At 40.7% G+C, this 15,147-nt stretch overlaps 1 protein-coding gene across 1 annotated transcript; it reads left to right on the forward strand.

The window, feature by feature from the left end:
- The first annotated feature begins 3,221 nt into the window (after positions 1 to 3,221).
- On the forward strand, positions 3,222 to 4,535 carry LOC110919092. The gene has a single exon (XM_022163369.1). The coding sequence runs from the start codon at positions 3,222 to 3,224 to the stop codon at positions 4,533 to 4,535; it is 1,314 nt and encodes a 437-aa protein (XP_022019061.1).
- The last annotated feature ends 10,612 nt before the right edge of the window (positions 4,536 to 15,147 follow it).

Genomic DNA, 15,147 nt, shown 5'->3' on the forward strand with positions numbered 1-15,147 from the left:
AAAAGCACTTAGGTAAACTTCCAAATCAGAATGTTAGGTCTATTAAATCATGCCATATGAGTTGCAATACTCATTTGATTTATAGAACTTCATTCTATCCTATCTTCCGATTTAGGATCCGATTGTTTAACATAGTGATCCATACTAGGTGCCACTTGATTCCTTGATTTCCCGAGCTTTGTTAGGACACTTAATCAAGGATACTTGCAATCTCAAGTGAGTACATAGTCCCCTCTTTTACTGTTTTCAATTGTTTTGGGGTGAAACATATATGCCTATCTGTTATTTTCCTGATTTTAAACTATATGATTACACATGCTTAATACATATTCTTTTGACAAATTAAACAATTACCTATGGTTTAAACACTGATTTTCCAAAACTTAATAAACAAATTGTTGGATTGTACCATTTTTACACATTCACCCAGCCGATTGGTAGTATGATATAGCGCTATAGGACTAGACACCCCATTCCTGTTGTATGGAATGTCAGAAACCAAATTTTAACCAAATAGAAATTGCCTTCGTGGTATTTCTATAGTCTCCAAAGTGTAGTTTGATACACTAAGGCTTGAATGAATACTAAATCACACTCTCTTTGTATATGTTGATATACTACAAAAGTACAGTTTGATGTGCTCTCGAATGTGATCTACCAAAGTATATTTTGATATACTAAGTACAAAATCCAACATATGTTTTAACATACTACTTTGTTATTTACCAAAGCATAGTTTGATATGCTACTGTTTACCAAAGTATAGTTTGATATACTACCAACTTTGTTATTTTAAACTAAAGTATATTTTGATATACTATCTAAAGCATAGTTGATATGCTACTTTTAACCAAAGCATAGTTGATATGCTATTTACAAACCAAAGTATAATTTGATATACTACCAATACTTTTATTCTTAAACCAAAGTATACTTGAGATATACTACCGAAACTATTATTTTAATTACTAAAGTATATTTTGATATACTATCCATTTAACTATTTCAAAACTAAAGTATACTATGATATACTATTTGTACAAACTTTTCAAAACCAAAGTATATTTTTGTCTATACTATAAACCCGTTTTCCAAAACGACACATTTTCAGAAACAAAACTTTTACATTAGATTCATGGCTATTTTGAAAACATAAAACCTTTTCTCATATTATCTAAAGCCATGAATCTAATACACAAAATCCTATGTTACTCACAAGCATTTTTATGCTGACGTACCATATTTTCATATATGTTTCAGGTATTGCTATGTGATGATTGTTGATACACGCTACATATAGGATGGACTTGTGCCTTAGCGACTTAAAACTGAGAAACAATTATTTGTTTTATTATAAATTGTACCAAAACATCGAATTCAATAATTCAATAAAACAAAACTATTTAATCCATGGTTGTGAAACAATGATTCTGTTACAACACTCCCCGACATTTCCGCCATGTTTTGTTGTTTTACGTGGTCGGGGTGTGACAAAAAAGTTGGTATCAGAGCCAATGGTTATAGGGAATTAGGTTATTAGTAATGCTTTGACCTAGACTATAACCTTCCTAGGACCCTAACACAAATTATCTTGTGTTTAGTCTTAAAACAATACACTTCACCTATCCTTAGGTGATTAACAAAAAAACAAAACACAATTCGTTCTCTCGAGTCAAAATTTTTCAAAACATCACAAGAAGTCATCTATCCTTAGATGATTTGTTTTTAGGCTTTTAAGCCTTCGGTGTTTTCAAAATCTCGTCAAAGTTTGGGTCTAAATAATGTGAACACGTGCAAACTGGAAGGGTGAATGCCTGTACCCTGAGTTTTCTGTCTAAGGCTAGAGTGTTCGTACAAATCCGCAGTATCGGACCAGTCACTCTTACCTGGGAACTCTTGGGGTGAGTGTTCACTTATAGGCGAGCATGTCTTCAGTGATACATTATATTGACCCATTTACTTTGATTTGTCACAGTGTCGTTTGTTTGTTTTAAGTAACGAACAAATGGTCACAATCCTTATGCCTTGTCGATATTCTTAACATCCAGTTTTGAATATCCAATGACATCTCACTTGTTTTTCCCTCGTGTTTCTTTGCCCTTTTAAAATATGCCTCCTCGACGTGATCAAGCTCAGGATGCCGCCTTGGCAGCCTTAATCGCTCAGCAATTCGCTGCTGTACTCCCGAACCTTATCACCCAGATAAATCAGGCAAACAATAACAATGTTCGGTGCACCTACATTCAACTCAGCTAAGCCACTTACATTTACTGGGTCTGAAGGGGCCACGGGGCTCCTACAGTGGTTCGAGAGTCTCGAAAGCACGTTTCGTCATGTACAATGCCCAAACGAGCGAAAAGTTAAGTTTGCGTCGAGTGTATTCCAGAAAAGAGCACTCACATGGTGGAATGGCATAATGAGGGATCGAGGTGCCGATGTAGCAATGGCACAAACCTGGGAAGAGCTTCGGGCTCTAATGATGAAGGAATTCTGTCCTCGTCATGAGCTTAGGGCTTTGGAACGGGAATTTGATGATCTCAAACAAGACAGCGGTGAACATCGAGCCTACACTGATCGTTACGAGGAATTGAGTCTGTTATGTCCTACCATGGTTACGCCCTTGGATAAGGTGATTGAAAGATACATCGTTGGTCTTCCTGACCCAGTTTAGGATATTGTTACTGGTAGCAACCCTACTACCGTCAGACAAGCCATTGAACTATCTGCCACCCTGACTGAATCTCAAATCAGGAAGGGTAAGCTTTTCCGAAAAGGCGATCTGAGACCATCTGACAAGACATCACAAGATAAACCAAAGGATAAACAGACCGAGTCCTCTAAGAAGTCGAAGAAGCTTAAGGCTTCACAAAACTTCGCAGTAGTCGCTCAGAATGATCAGGTTGCACCAAATCAGCCAGCACAGCCTCGTGCTAGGAAGAACTATATTGGTACTGCACCCTTGTGCAACAAATGCAACCGTCATCATGTAAATCAAACACCGTGTCTCAAGTGTACCCACTGTGGGCGATTGGGACATTTGGTTGAAACCTGCCGTCATGTTATCCAAAACCAGAATGCTGCAAATCCTGCTGCTGTTCAAGCACAATTTCCACCTGGATCGTGCTATAACTGTGGTGATCTTACTCACTACCGGAACAATTGCCCGAGACTTGTTAATGCAAATCCAGCGCGTGGACGAGCATTTAACATAAACGAGGCAAATGCAAGCTAAGGATCCCCATGCAAACCCTAGTGTTTCGGCTCCTATGATCAATCATGAAGGTGTGCAAAGCGACCAAAGTATCCGTAAGGATCCAGGTAAATCTCCTATTTCATACGCTGATACGGTTGGGGTTTCCACTTCCAGGAAAGTTAATTTTCGGAATCTTGCTAGTCCCGAAGCTCATGAGGGTTGTGATGTTGTCTTGCCAAAGGAATCGGTTAGGGCTGTTAAAGATAAGCTTATTAATACGCTATATGGTTATTTCCTTGGTGATCGGGTTGCTTATCCGGTAGTTGAGTACTTCGTGAGGAATAACTGGAAGAAGTTTGGAATTCAAAAAACCATGATGAACGCCAATGGTTTTTTCTTTTTTAAATTTGCTGATGAGTCGGGTATGATGAATGCTATGAAAGAGGGGCCTTGGATAATCCGTTCTCAACCGTTGTTTCTTAATATATGGTCACCTTCGTCAAAGCTGGAAAAAAAGGAAGTTAAAATGGTGCAAATTTGGGTTAAAATACATGATGTCCCTATTGCGGCATACACGGAGGATGGATTAAGCATGATTGCAACGGCTATAGGTAACCCTATTGTTCTAGACTCGTACACTACATCAATGTGTTTAGATTCTTGGGGTAGGAGCAGCTTTGCGAGAGCTTTGGTTGAAATTTCGGCTGAAAAGGACTTCAAAGAGGAAATAGTGATAGCAGTCCCAAATCTGGAGGGTGCAGGCTTTGTTAAGGAAAAAGTGTATGTGGAATATGAATGGAGCCCTCATCGGTGCGCATGTTGCAATGTGTTTGGACATCATGATGGGGACTGCCCAAGACAACCTAAACAGGTCACGAAGGTTTCGGCTGCTAATCAAAAACCTAATCAGATACCTAAGTCTAAAGGGCCTTCAAAACAACCTGTAGTAGATAAAGATGGGTTCACGGATGTGGATGCTAGGAAAACAGCAAAGAGATCGGGATTCCCAGTTAATAAGCAAAAGCAGAGGTTTGAATACCGGCCGGTTGGAGTTAAAAGTGGGGGAGGGGTGATTAAATCAGCCCCAGTGCCGAAAGGGGACCTGAACATACCTTCAACGTCGAATAGGTTTACTTCCCCAAATCCGTTTGATGCATTGAATGATACGGATGCGGATGGTCCGGAAGCTAAAGAGAACTCGGAGAATAATCAGGTGGACTCAGACGATGAGGAGGTTGTGGAAGTTTATAACGAAATGGATCCTTTTATTTTACAAGGCTCAAAAAAACCGAACGATAAACAAGGGGCAAGCACTCCTTCTACAGCGGGTTACAATGGTTAGTCTTGCTTCTTGGAATATAAGGGGGTTGAACCGCCCTCTGAAACAAATGGAGGTTCGTCAGATTGTAAAGGATACAAATTTGAGTTTATGTGCTATTTTGGAATCTCATGTCGGTATAGATAAGCTGGGAAAGGTGTGTAAGTCGGTTTTCCGTTCATGGGATTGGACCTCCAATGGTACTAGCTGTAATAAGGGTACAAGAATTATTGTAGGGTGGAATCCAGGTATCTTCGATGTCATGGTCCTTTTTCAGTCTTCCCAAGTTATGCATCTCCAGATTTATTTCAAGTTAGATAGGAGGATCATTTTCTGTTCGATAGTTTATGCGGCTAATTACTATGTAACGCGTAGAGAATTATGGCGTCAATTAACCATGCATAAAGCGGTGGTCGGTGATAATCCTTGGGTTATTTTTGGTGACTTTAATTCAGCTTTGAACATGGAGGATAATTCTATGGGGTCCTCATCCGTTTCAGTTGGAATGAAAGATTTTCGGGATTGTGTTGACTCAATGGAGATGTTCGATATTAATAGATCTGGTCTTCACTTTACGTGGAGTCAGAAACCGAAGGAGGGAACCGGTTTGTTGAAAAAGATTGATCGCATTCTAGGCAATACCCCGTTTGTCACGGCCTACCCGAATTCTGTTGCTATTTTTCACCCGTATAGAATGTCTGATCACTGCCCATGTATTCTTAAAATCCCAGAAGCTGGTAAATTAAAACCCCGGTCTTTTAAGTTCGCTAATTTTTTAGTGCATAAACCTGAATTTATGGAGATAGTTAAGAAGAATTGGGAAACTAGAGTGGATGGAGTGTTCCAGTTTCAAGTTGTTAAGCGGCTCCGCCTTCTTAAAAGTCCTTTTCGAGCTCTTCTGTACAAACAAGGGAATCTTCATAAGAAAGTGGAGGAGCTTCGTGCTAGTCTTGACTCTATTCAGCAACGTATTGATATAGATCCTTTTAATGCGGATCTCCGGGCTGAAGAAGCTGGCTTGAACCGTGATTATCAGGCTGCGGCTCTAGATGAGGAACATTTTCTTAAGCAAAAATCAAAAGTGGATTGGTTGACAGCGGGGGATATGAATTCAGCTTATTTTCACTCGTCATTGAAGGTTCGGAACCATTATAGCCGTATTGACATTATTACGGACTCTCAAGGGGTTGTCCATGAAAATGATGCTGTTCCTCATGCTTTCGTTTCTCACTATGAAAATTTCTTGGGGTCCCAAGGCGATATCTCTCTTACTCCTGCACCGGATCTTTTTGATAAAGGCTTGAACCCTACTACAGCTGCACATATGGTAAGATCGGTTACACAGGAGGAGGTAAAATCTGCTATGTTCTCAATTGGCATTGATAAAGCGCCGGGCCCTGATGGGTTCACGGCTGCATTTTTCAAGAATGCTTGGCCGGTTATTGGTAATGATATATCTAATGCAGTTATTGATTTTTTCGATTCGGGCAAGCTCCTTCGCGAGATAAACCATACACTTATCGTTCTTGTCCCGAAAATTCCCACTCCTTTGGCCGTCACAGATTACCGGCCTATTGCGTGCTGTAATGTTCTTTACAAATGCATCAGCAAGATTGTTTCGGACAGAATCAAAAAGGGGCTGAATGAGATAGTTAGTGTTAACCAGTCTGCTTTTGTTCCAGGTAGAAAGATTTCGGATAATATCCTCCTAACTCAAGAGCTGATGCACAACTATCATAGGAATGTGGGGCCTCCGAGGTGTGCTTTCAAAGTTGACATTCAGAAAGCTTATGACACGGTGGATTGGAGGTTTCTTCGAAGTGTTTTGATTGGGTTTGGGTTTCATGCTAAGATGGTAGAATGGATTATGCTTTGTATTTCTACTACCACTTATTCGGTTTGTGTCAATGGGAACGTTCATGGCTTTTTCAAGGGGAATCGGGGTCTTAGGCAAGGGGATCCCATGTCGCCATACCTATTTACATTGGTTATGGAAGTGTTGACTCACATTCTACAAGAAACGGTTCGAATTGACTCTTCTTTTAGATATCATAATAAATGTGAGCGGCAACAAATAGTTAACCTTTGTTTTGCGGATGATCTCTTCTTATTTGCTAAAGGTGATGTGAATTCAGCAAAATGTCTCATGAGCTCTCTTACCAAATTTTCAAAGATGTCGGGATTGGTTCCTAATTCGCGTAAGAGTACGGTGTTCTTTTGCAATGTTTCGAACCATGTTAAAACTGCTATTTTAAATGTCTTGCCGTTTGTTGAGGGCACGCTTCCCGTGAGGTATTTGGGGGTACCGCTCCTTTGTTCAAAGCTAACTTATAAGGATTGCAGTATTCTTGTGGAGAATCTTGATAAGCGGATTACGCACTGGAGGAATAAACTATTGTCGTTTGCTGGTAGATTACAGTTGGTTACTTCTGTTCTATCGTCCATGCATGTGTATTGGTCTTCCGTTTTCGTTCTCCCGAGTCGCATAATTAAAGAGTTGGAGGCTAGAATGCGCAACTTCCTATGGTCTCAAGATGGTGCTTTTCATAGGGGTAAGGCCAAAGTCTCTTGGAAATCTGTTTGCACTCCGAAGTTTGAAGGGGGGCTGGGTATTCGGCGTATTGGGGATATGAATGTTGCTCTTATGACTGCTCATGTTGGTAGTATTCTGTCAAGACGGAACTCGCTATGGGTTGACTGGGTGCATGATTACAGGTTGAAAGGTAAAAATTTCTGGGTTTGTAAAATTCCTTCGAATTGTTCTTCTTCTTGGAGGAAACTTTTACAAATGCGGCCATCGATTAGATCGTTTATGTGGATGAACATTGGCAGTGGGGCGGATACTTCAGCTTGGTATGATAATTGGTGTAGTATAGGGCCGTTAGGTAACTTTCTAACGCCTCGTACTATTACCAACGCGGGCTTTTCTTTGGATGATAAAGTGGCTGATGTTCGAGCTAATGGAGACTGGTCTTGGCCGAATGCTTGGAGGGATCTATTTCCAGTCCTAAATCAGGTTGATAATGTCAATATCGATCCGAACAAGGTGGACAAGTTATTATGGCGAGATGGTGATGACCTTAACGAGATTACTACATCCGGGGTATGGCAGTCGATTCGGTACAGAACGCCAGAAGTCGAATGGAGTAATGTTGTTTGGTTTGCGCAGTGTATTCCGCGGCATGCTTTCCTGATGTGGCTGATTATGAGAGGTAAACTGTTGACTCAGGATAAGATTCTGCAATGGGATCTTCACAGACGGAAGAATATGAACATGATGTGCTGCCTATTATGTTATCAGAACAATGATTCTCACAGCCACTTGTTTTTTGAATGCAACTTCTCGGCTCAAGTGTGGTGTTCGGTCAGGAAAAAGGTTGGCATGGATTCTGTTAATCCTAAGTGGCCGGATATTCTAGAGTGGTTAATGCCCCGTGCTCGGTCGAAATCTGTAACCAATTATACGGCTCGTCTTCTGGTTGCGGCTAGTGCTTATATTATTTGGCAGGAGAGAAATGCTCGGATATTCATGAATCAGCTTAGGCCCCCGGAAGTGATAAGTGAAACTATTCTTAACACGGTTCGATATAAGCTTATGGGAGCAAAGCTGCGGAACACTGCTAATGTGCAAAGGGTGCTTGCGGAATGGAAGATTGGAGGCAATTCTGTTAGTGATGATGGCGGCTAGAGAGTTTTACGTTGTCATGTTTCGGTTTTTGTCCTAGTTTGGTTGTCTAGGTGGCTTTATTTTTGTGTGTTTTGGTCTGGTTTTGGTGTACTTTCATGAGGCATGTCTCATGTTAGAACTAGTGTAGGCTCTCTACACTACTTGTTTTTTATGGTTGTGAATATATAGAATCACCGGGGTAACCCTTTACCCAAAAAAAAAAATGACAATGCAGCAGTGAACAATTAGTCTTTTGTATTTTCTTTGTTTGTTATCTTTTGACATTTGAGACAATTCAGTTATTATAAATAAAATGGTTGTTCCAATTTTATTTCCAAAACTGATACGATTGTGTGTATGTGTCGACATACCCCTACAATATCGACACCAAAGAACCATGTTCTTTCCAGAACAAACTACTCGTGTGGTTCCTTCATTTTTATGATCATTTGTGATCTCCCCAAAAATCCTAAGTACTAGTTTCTTTTAAGAAACAAAGTATAGGTGCAATTCTTAATCAGATACTTGAAGTACCATTTCAAATCTTTGATTTGATAAAGGTACTGTCGTAAGTCCTTAATTGGATCCCCTTTGTCTGGGTGGTGTTATTGTTCTTGTTTTGTTACACATAGCGGCATGTCGCTTTTGTGAACTAGGTGGTGTTTTTTGCCTCCTACTTGTACTTATTTGGTTGTGATTAATAGATTCACCGGGGTAACCCTTTACCCAAAAAAAAAAAAGTCCTTAATTGGATTCTTTATTTATCCTAATACGAATGTTATAACACGACAGAAACAAATTCCAAATCCTTATAAGATCTTCCTATCTTCATAGTTAGATTCTTGAGGATATTTTAAAGTACTAATTGAAGTCCGTGATTGGATTTCTAGTGTACTTCAAATTCACAAACGAGCTAATAATTAAATTAACGAATACATAATTTGGTGATTTTGTGTTTATGTGTAACTCCAAAGCTCGTTATCTAAGTCCTCGTGGAATCTTCCGTATTTTCATATGTTAGATTCTCAGAAGGATACTCAAAGTACTGTCTTAAATCCTTAAGGGGCTTCTATGCAAATAGTAAGAACCTTGGATTCCAAAGTGCTGATTCAAAACGATTATTTGGTTCCGAGTTATAAAGATCCCTTAGATGGTCTATTTAAAGAGATCATACAACGATCTAGATAAGGAGATCATGTGTTGATCTAGTTAAAAAGATCGTTCGTTGATTTAATTAAAAAGATCTTTTGGTGATCTAGTCAAGTCATTTCATGTTTGTTCGATTGATTTTACCCTACACATTATGAGATGAACTGTGCGGACTGTGCAAGGAATTACGTAATTATGGATGCATACGTAATTATGGAATTCAGTGCACAGAAACCACAGCAAGTTTTGTCATGTGTTAAGACCTATAGTGATAAGAATAACGAGACGGGAGCAATGTAAAAGGGCATGGTGGATACGCCGCTGGTACTTCCTATATATAAGTGTTCCTTATTACATTGCGAAAGTAGCGTTATTTAAATTGCTAGAAGTCCTGGACCTTGACCAATGTCAATCTTATTTTGCATTCTCCGACTCTGATTTCGAGCACACACAAGTTTCCTATAATAGTCTTCATAGGAAACATTCTCCTATCCGTTGTTCAAAACCCCATGTTTTTGGTACTACAACAACGACATTTTGGCAGTTAACAGATTCGCTAAGAATCCAAACGTGACCTAGAGTTCTACTTGGGAAACGAAGGATTCATTTGAAAGCGAAACGATCACAGTTGTCTTCACAAGTTTCCTCTAGAATTAAATTTCGGGACGAAATTTCCTAAAGTAGAGGAGACTGTGACACCTGTGTCACCACGAACACCAAACAAATGCCAAACCTATGAAACATTGTGTTTCATACCTGGGATTTGTATAAATATGTGTATCCTTTTCACATATCAATTCTTGTTCAATTCCGAGCTTTAAATCGCTTTCTGGAAAGTTATACGCGCACTGGTGCGTAAACGTAATCAGTTTAGCGCGACAAACACTCCGGAATAGTGAAATAGGCTTAACATACCTTAAATGACCTTTACATAACTTAGAAATAAGTTTTGGAAGGTTTGGTATGGCGAAAACAAGTTTATTCGATCGCAGGGACTAATTGCGTAAAACTGCGAAACTATACCAATTCGTAAGGTAACTTATAGTCCAGAACTTGATCATAAGTTAAACATACTATATATAACCTAAACATGGCTTAGAAATAAGCTTTGATAGGTTCGGTGTGCGAAAACATGCTTATATGATCTTACAGGGACTAAAAGTGTCAAAAATGGCATAAGTTTGCATTTTCGCGCATATCTTACGTTCTGGACACATCTGGACATCCAAAATTTTTGTACACACTAAAATATTTTTATTTTAGTGATCGGCATGCAAAAATTCCATTCGTCGCTTAATTTGGATCGATTTTGCGTTCGTTACGACTTCCATCGTAATTAACCGAACTACGCGATTGTACGATCAAACGAGCCGACATCCGAGATATTTTTGAGCATGTTTTGAGTCCCCTATACTTTAACTTCATTTTAGAGCCTTGAAATGAGGTTAACGGGGTTTAAACGCATCGAAAAAGGCTTTAAACACGTGCAGGGACCAAAACTGTAATTATTTGAAACTTGCTGAATCAGACACATGGTAGCGTAGCGCGACCATCCTCTGCCTATGCCGTCGCGCTACGCGACGATCACATCTGGGCAGAAAGTCTGTTTTCAGCAACAGTTTGCAAATTCAGGGGCTGTTTTGGTAAATTCTTGGTGTGTTGAGCAAGTTATGTGCTCTCCAAGTAATACCAGCTGTCCCTAACACATGTATGGTTGTGATTCATTGCTTAATGGCTAATCAAACCACTTGTAATGATCTTGTTCATCATCAACAACTAAATAGCTTGGCCAACTTCCTCATTCTCTGCTCATTTCCTTCTCTTCACCTCTCTAATCTGATTTGGGAGCTTTCTAATCTTCTTGGAACTTTATTCTTTGTAGAAAAGATAGCTAGGACCCTTTGTAAGTCTTCTTTCATGCTTGTTCTTTATGTTTAAGCAGAAAGTCAAACAGTTTGGCCAACAGTTTGACTTTCGGTTTTGACCATCAATTGGTCAAGTCAAAGTTCAATTGAACTTTGAAACGTGATTGTAATCACGATAGTTATAATCCTTCGTGATTATAGCCGCTGATTACCACGTTAACTAGTTGTAGTGTCGAGTCAAAGTTTCGGTCAAAATGCGTTTTAGCACGCATTTTGCAACGGAACTACTTTAGGGTATCAAAACGCTTTGTTTTGATACCAAATCAGTAGGTTAGACATGTTTTGACATGTTTAACTCGACACTATTAGATTAGTGCTTGTTTAGGGTCGTAAGGTAAGCGGTCTAAACAACCGCTTAGCCTTTCGAACCCGACCCATTTGGTCGATGTGACACTCTAGGTTTTCCCGAACAAATACCTTGTAATAGCCTTATGTGTATATACGTTATTAAATGAAAAGTTGCGTGTTATCTTGATGATTATATGTGATCCTTGTGCTAAGTGTGTTGTATGTATGTAGATTATATATGCGTGTTACTAGTGAGCCGAGACCACGAAACCCAACTCGAGACCACCCGGTCTCGAGTGAACAATGAACATTTGGGCCGGTTGGGCCATGCCACTCGGAACCAAATGAGCCGGCCTTGAAACGGGTATAAAAACCCAAAACCCTCACCACACTCTCCTTTACACTCTCATTCATTTCACCCTCACAACTCTCACACTCTCTACCTCTCACTAAAACCCTAAAACCCTAGCAACCAAGCATCACCCTCTCCCCTCTCTCGGATCCAACCGAAACATCAAGGCTCTCGGATTCTAGCTCGAGATCATCACTCGGAACTTGGCTCATCAATCTCTTGTACTCCTCCATCTAACCGGTTAGTGTCTTAAGTGTTTACCATGATTTTTGGGTTGTTGATGATAAAGTGCATTAGGGATTTTAGCATGATAGAAACAATGTGTTTTAGCTATAATGTGAAGATTTACATATTATACAACCCCTTGTATTGTGATAACATGAATGATGATCTTTAATGCTAAGTGGAAATCGAATCAAGTGTTGTTATTGTTGATGATATTCATGTTCTAATGATAATGTGTGATTAAGAGTGCCTATTTACCGAATGGTTGTGACGTTAACAAGTGGATCTTTGAAATGATTGTTGAATGATGATGTGCTTGTTGAATGATATGCTTGAATATATGATGAACTAGATGAATGTGATATGAATATTCAAAAATGCCTGATTTGATCTGTTTTGCTTGGTAAATAGACAAAGAAACATGTTTGTGTATTCTGATTGGTTAGTACAAAATTTCATGAAATCAAAATGCTATTGGCTAGTACATTTGCCAGGTTCTAGAAGGATTCAGGAGCACGTAACAGTGGTTGCGAGTCGGAACCCTTGGTTGCGACTCGAGACCAGAACGTGATCCTTCGAGATCTCCCGGTTGCGACTCGCAAGCAGCACACTCGAGACCAAGCATGATGAACCGAAACCAGGGTTGCGAGTCGGCATTCCTTGGTTGCGACTCGAGACCAAGCATGATGAACCGAAACCAGGGTTGCGAGTCGGAATCCCCCGGTTGCGACTCGAAACCGTGCATTCTCGAGTCGGAACCGCCCTTGTCTCGACTGGGCTACCTAAGTGTTATTGGGCCAAAAGTTTGTTGGACTATCTGTTGACTGGACTGCTTGTGTATCTGTTACTGTTGTGAATGTTAGAACAGGCCCAATAACCCAACTGTCGTATGCGTGCATTTTAAGTGTGTCTATACGTGTTTGCTATATGTGATTACTTGTACCCCAACTTGACCTATATTTGGTAACCATGCTAGGACGTGGTGACCAACGTGTTTGACCAAGTAAAATATCTACCGAGCAACCCAAGGTGAGTTCACAACCTAAAGCATGCGTTCCCGGTGGTTTGGGAAACGGAACTACAAACAACACTATCCCCTATGAGGGATACAACTTACTTTTCTTCCCTTGTTATTGGGAACCTTTGGTTAATTACTGTTTATACGGATTGCAACTAACGGCACTAAACGAGACTCTATCACTCAAGTCCCTACTACATAATACCGATTAGTCGCCGGGGCCAGGCGAACGGGTTATTAGTTGATAGCGCTATTTAGGTTTTACCAACCTCACACCGTGCCATGGTTTGGGATCGGTCATGAACTAATGTACTCAGGCATCCGTCAATGATGATAGAACATTGACATCGGGGCATCCTGCGGAAACGCAAACGGTTACCTAGTGTTCGGTATTGGAAAAACAGTTTAGTCGCTAACTTTTGGGGTAGCTCCCCATGGCATGTATAAACGAGTAAATTAACTGGTGAAACAAGTTTTTGGTAATTAAAACTGGACAACTAGTGAACTCACTCAGCATTATTGTTGACACCTTACTGCATGCTTTGCAGGTAACCAGTGACTGAGGAGCTGCTGCTTGGGGATGTGTAGTGTTCGTCAAAACCCGTGTGTTGGGTTTTACTTATCTTGAACCATGAACTATCTTTTAAAACTATTTGGTTTATGCTTCCGCTGTTTTGTTTAAACTTACTATCGAACTCAAACTACGATGTTGCTAACTACTTTAGATAGCAATTACTTTACTATTAACCAATGCTTAGTATAATTGGTGGCTGGATCTTGGTCAGTCACGCCCTCAAGCGGATGTTACTCCGCAGGTGGAATTTGGGGGTGTGACAGATTGGTATCAGAGCCATTGGTTATAGTGAACTTGGTTTTAAAAAGGGGGGAAATCTTTTTGAGAAAAACCAGACTATAACCCGTGACTCGTGACGACACTACACTCCAAGTGCAAAGCTCGACTTATTTGACCTCATAGCTCGGACCCGTGTTTACTTGCTTGTTTGTCTTATGCTTTCTACTCTACTATACGTACTAGTCTACCTAATTAGATAGATATGCCTCCCCTCCCCTATCTCATTCTCGCTATATTACGATACCACACTCATACTATGTTTTCTGGCTATGAAGACAATGAGTGGACGCGGACGAGGAAACGTCAACATGACTCAGGCTCAGTTCACCAACCTGATCAACACGGTGGCTGCAGCTTTCGCAGCTCACCCTGGAGGTAAACTCTTGTTTTAGGATGTTCAGATCCTACCGCCACATCGTCTTTTCACCTCTAAGCCCATTCGTATCACTCTCACAACAGGTCAGCATGCGCCTGTGCAACCACGTGTTTGTACCTTCAAGACCTTCATGGATTGCAAGCCTCTTCCTTTCAATGGCACTGAGGGTGCCATAGGTCTCCTGCACTGGATCGAGAAGGTCGAAGCTGTCTTCGCTGTCTGCGAACGTCCCCCAGCTAATTGGGTGAAGTTTGCTACTGGTACCCTTGAGGGAAGCGCGCTTTCGTGGTGGAAGGCGCAGATTCAAATGCTTGGTTTGGAGACTGCTAATGCTACTGCTTGGGAAGATTTCAAGGATATGATCAAGGAAGAGTACTGTCACAGGGATGACATCCACAAACTCGAGGACGACTACTATGGTCTCAAGATGGTTGGGTCAGAGATTGAGACCTACACCAAGCTGTCCAACGACTATGCTGCTCTTTGCCCAAACATGTTACCATACAGCCTGTGGTTCGTCTTGCCTACAAACTCACCAACCAGGCTGTGGAAGAGGGCAGGTTGCCCAAAAGGATCAGTGCTGCGGAAGGAACTTCTAGTGATGGCAAACGAAAGTGGGATGGAAATCAGGGCAAAGATGCTAACTCTACTCAGGCCCCAGCTCAGCAAAGGAAGACTGACAACAACAAAGGCACTTAGCAACAGGGTGGCTACCGGGGAAGCTACCCTAAGTGCAACAAGTGTAACAGGCACCACAATGGGGCATGTAACAAGGGTTAGTGT

The sequence above is a fragment of the Helianthus annuus genome, chromosome 11 (genome assembly GCF_002127325.2).
Source record: "Helianthus annuus cultivar XRQ/B chromosome 11, HanXRQr2.0-SUNRISE, whole genome shotgun sequence".
Taxonomy (NCBI): Eukaryota; Viridiplantae; Streptophyta; class Magnoliopsida; order Asterales; family Asteraceae; genus Helianthus; species Helianthus annuus.

Bases quoted from the DNA above. Each gene is read 5' to 3' on its own strand.
- LOC110919092 (XM_022163369.1), top strand. From the start codon at position 3,222: ATGCAAGCTAAGGATCCCCATGCAAACCCTAGTGTTTCGGCTCCTATG.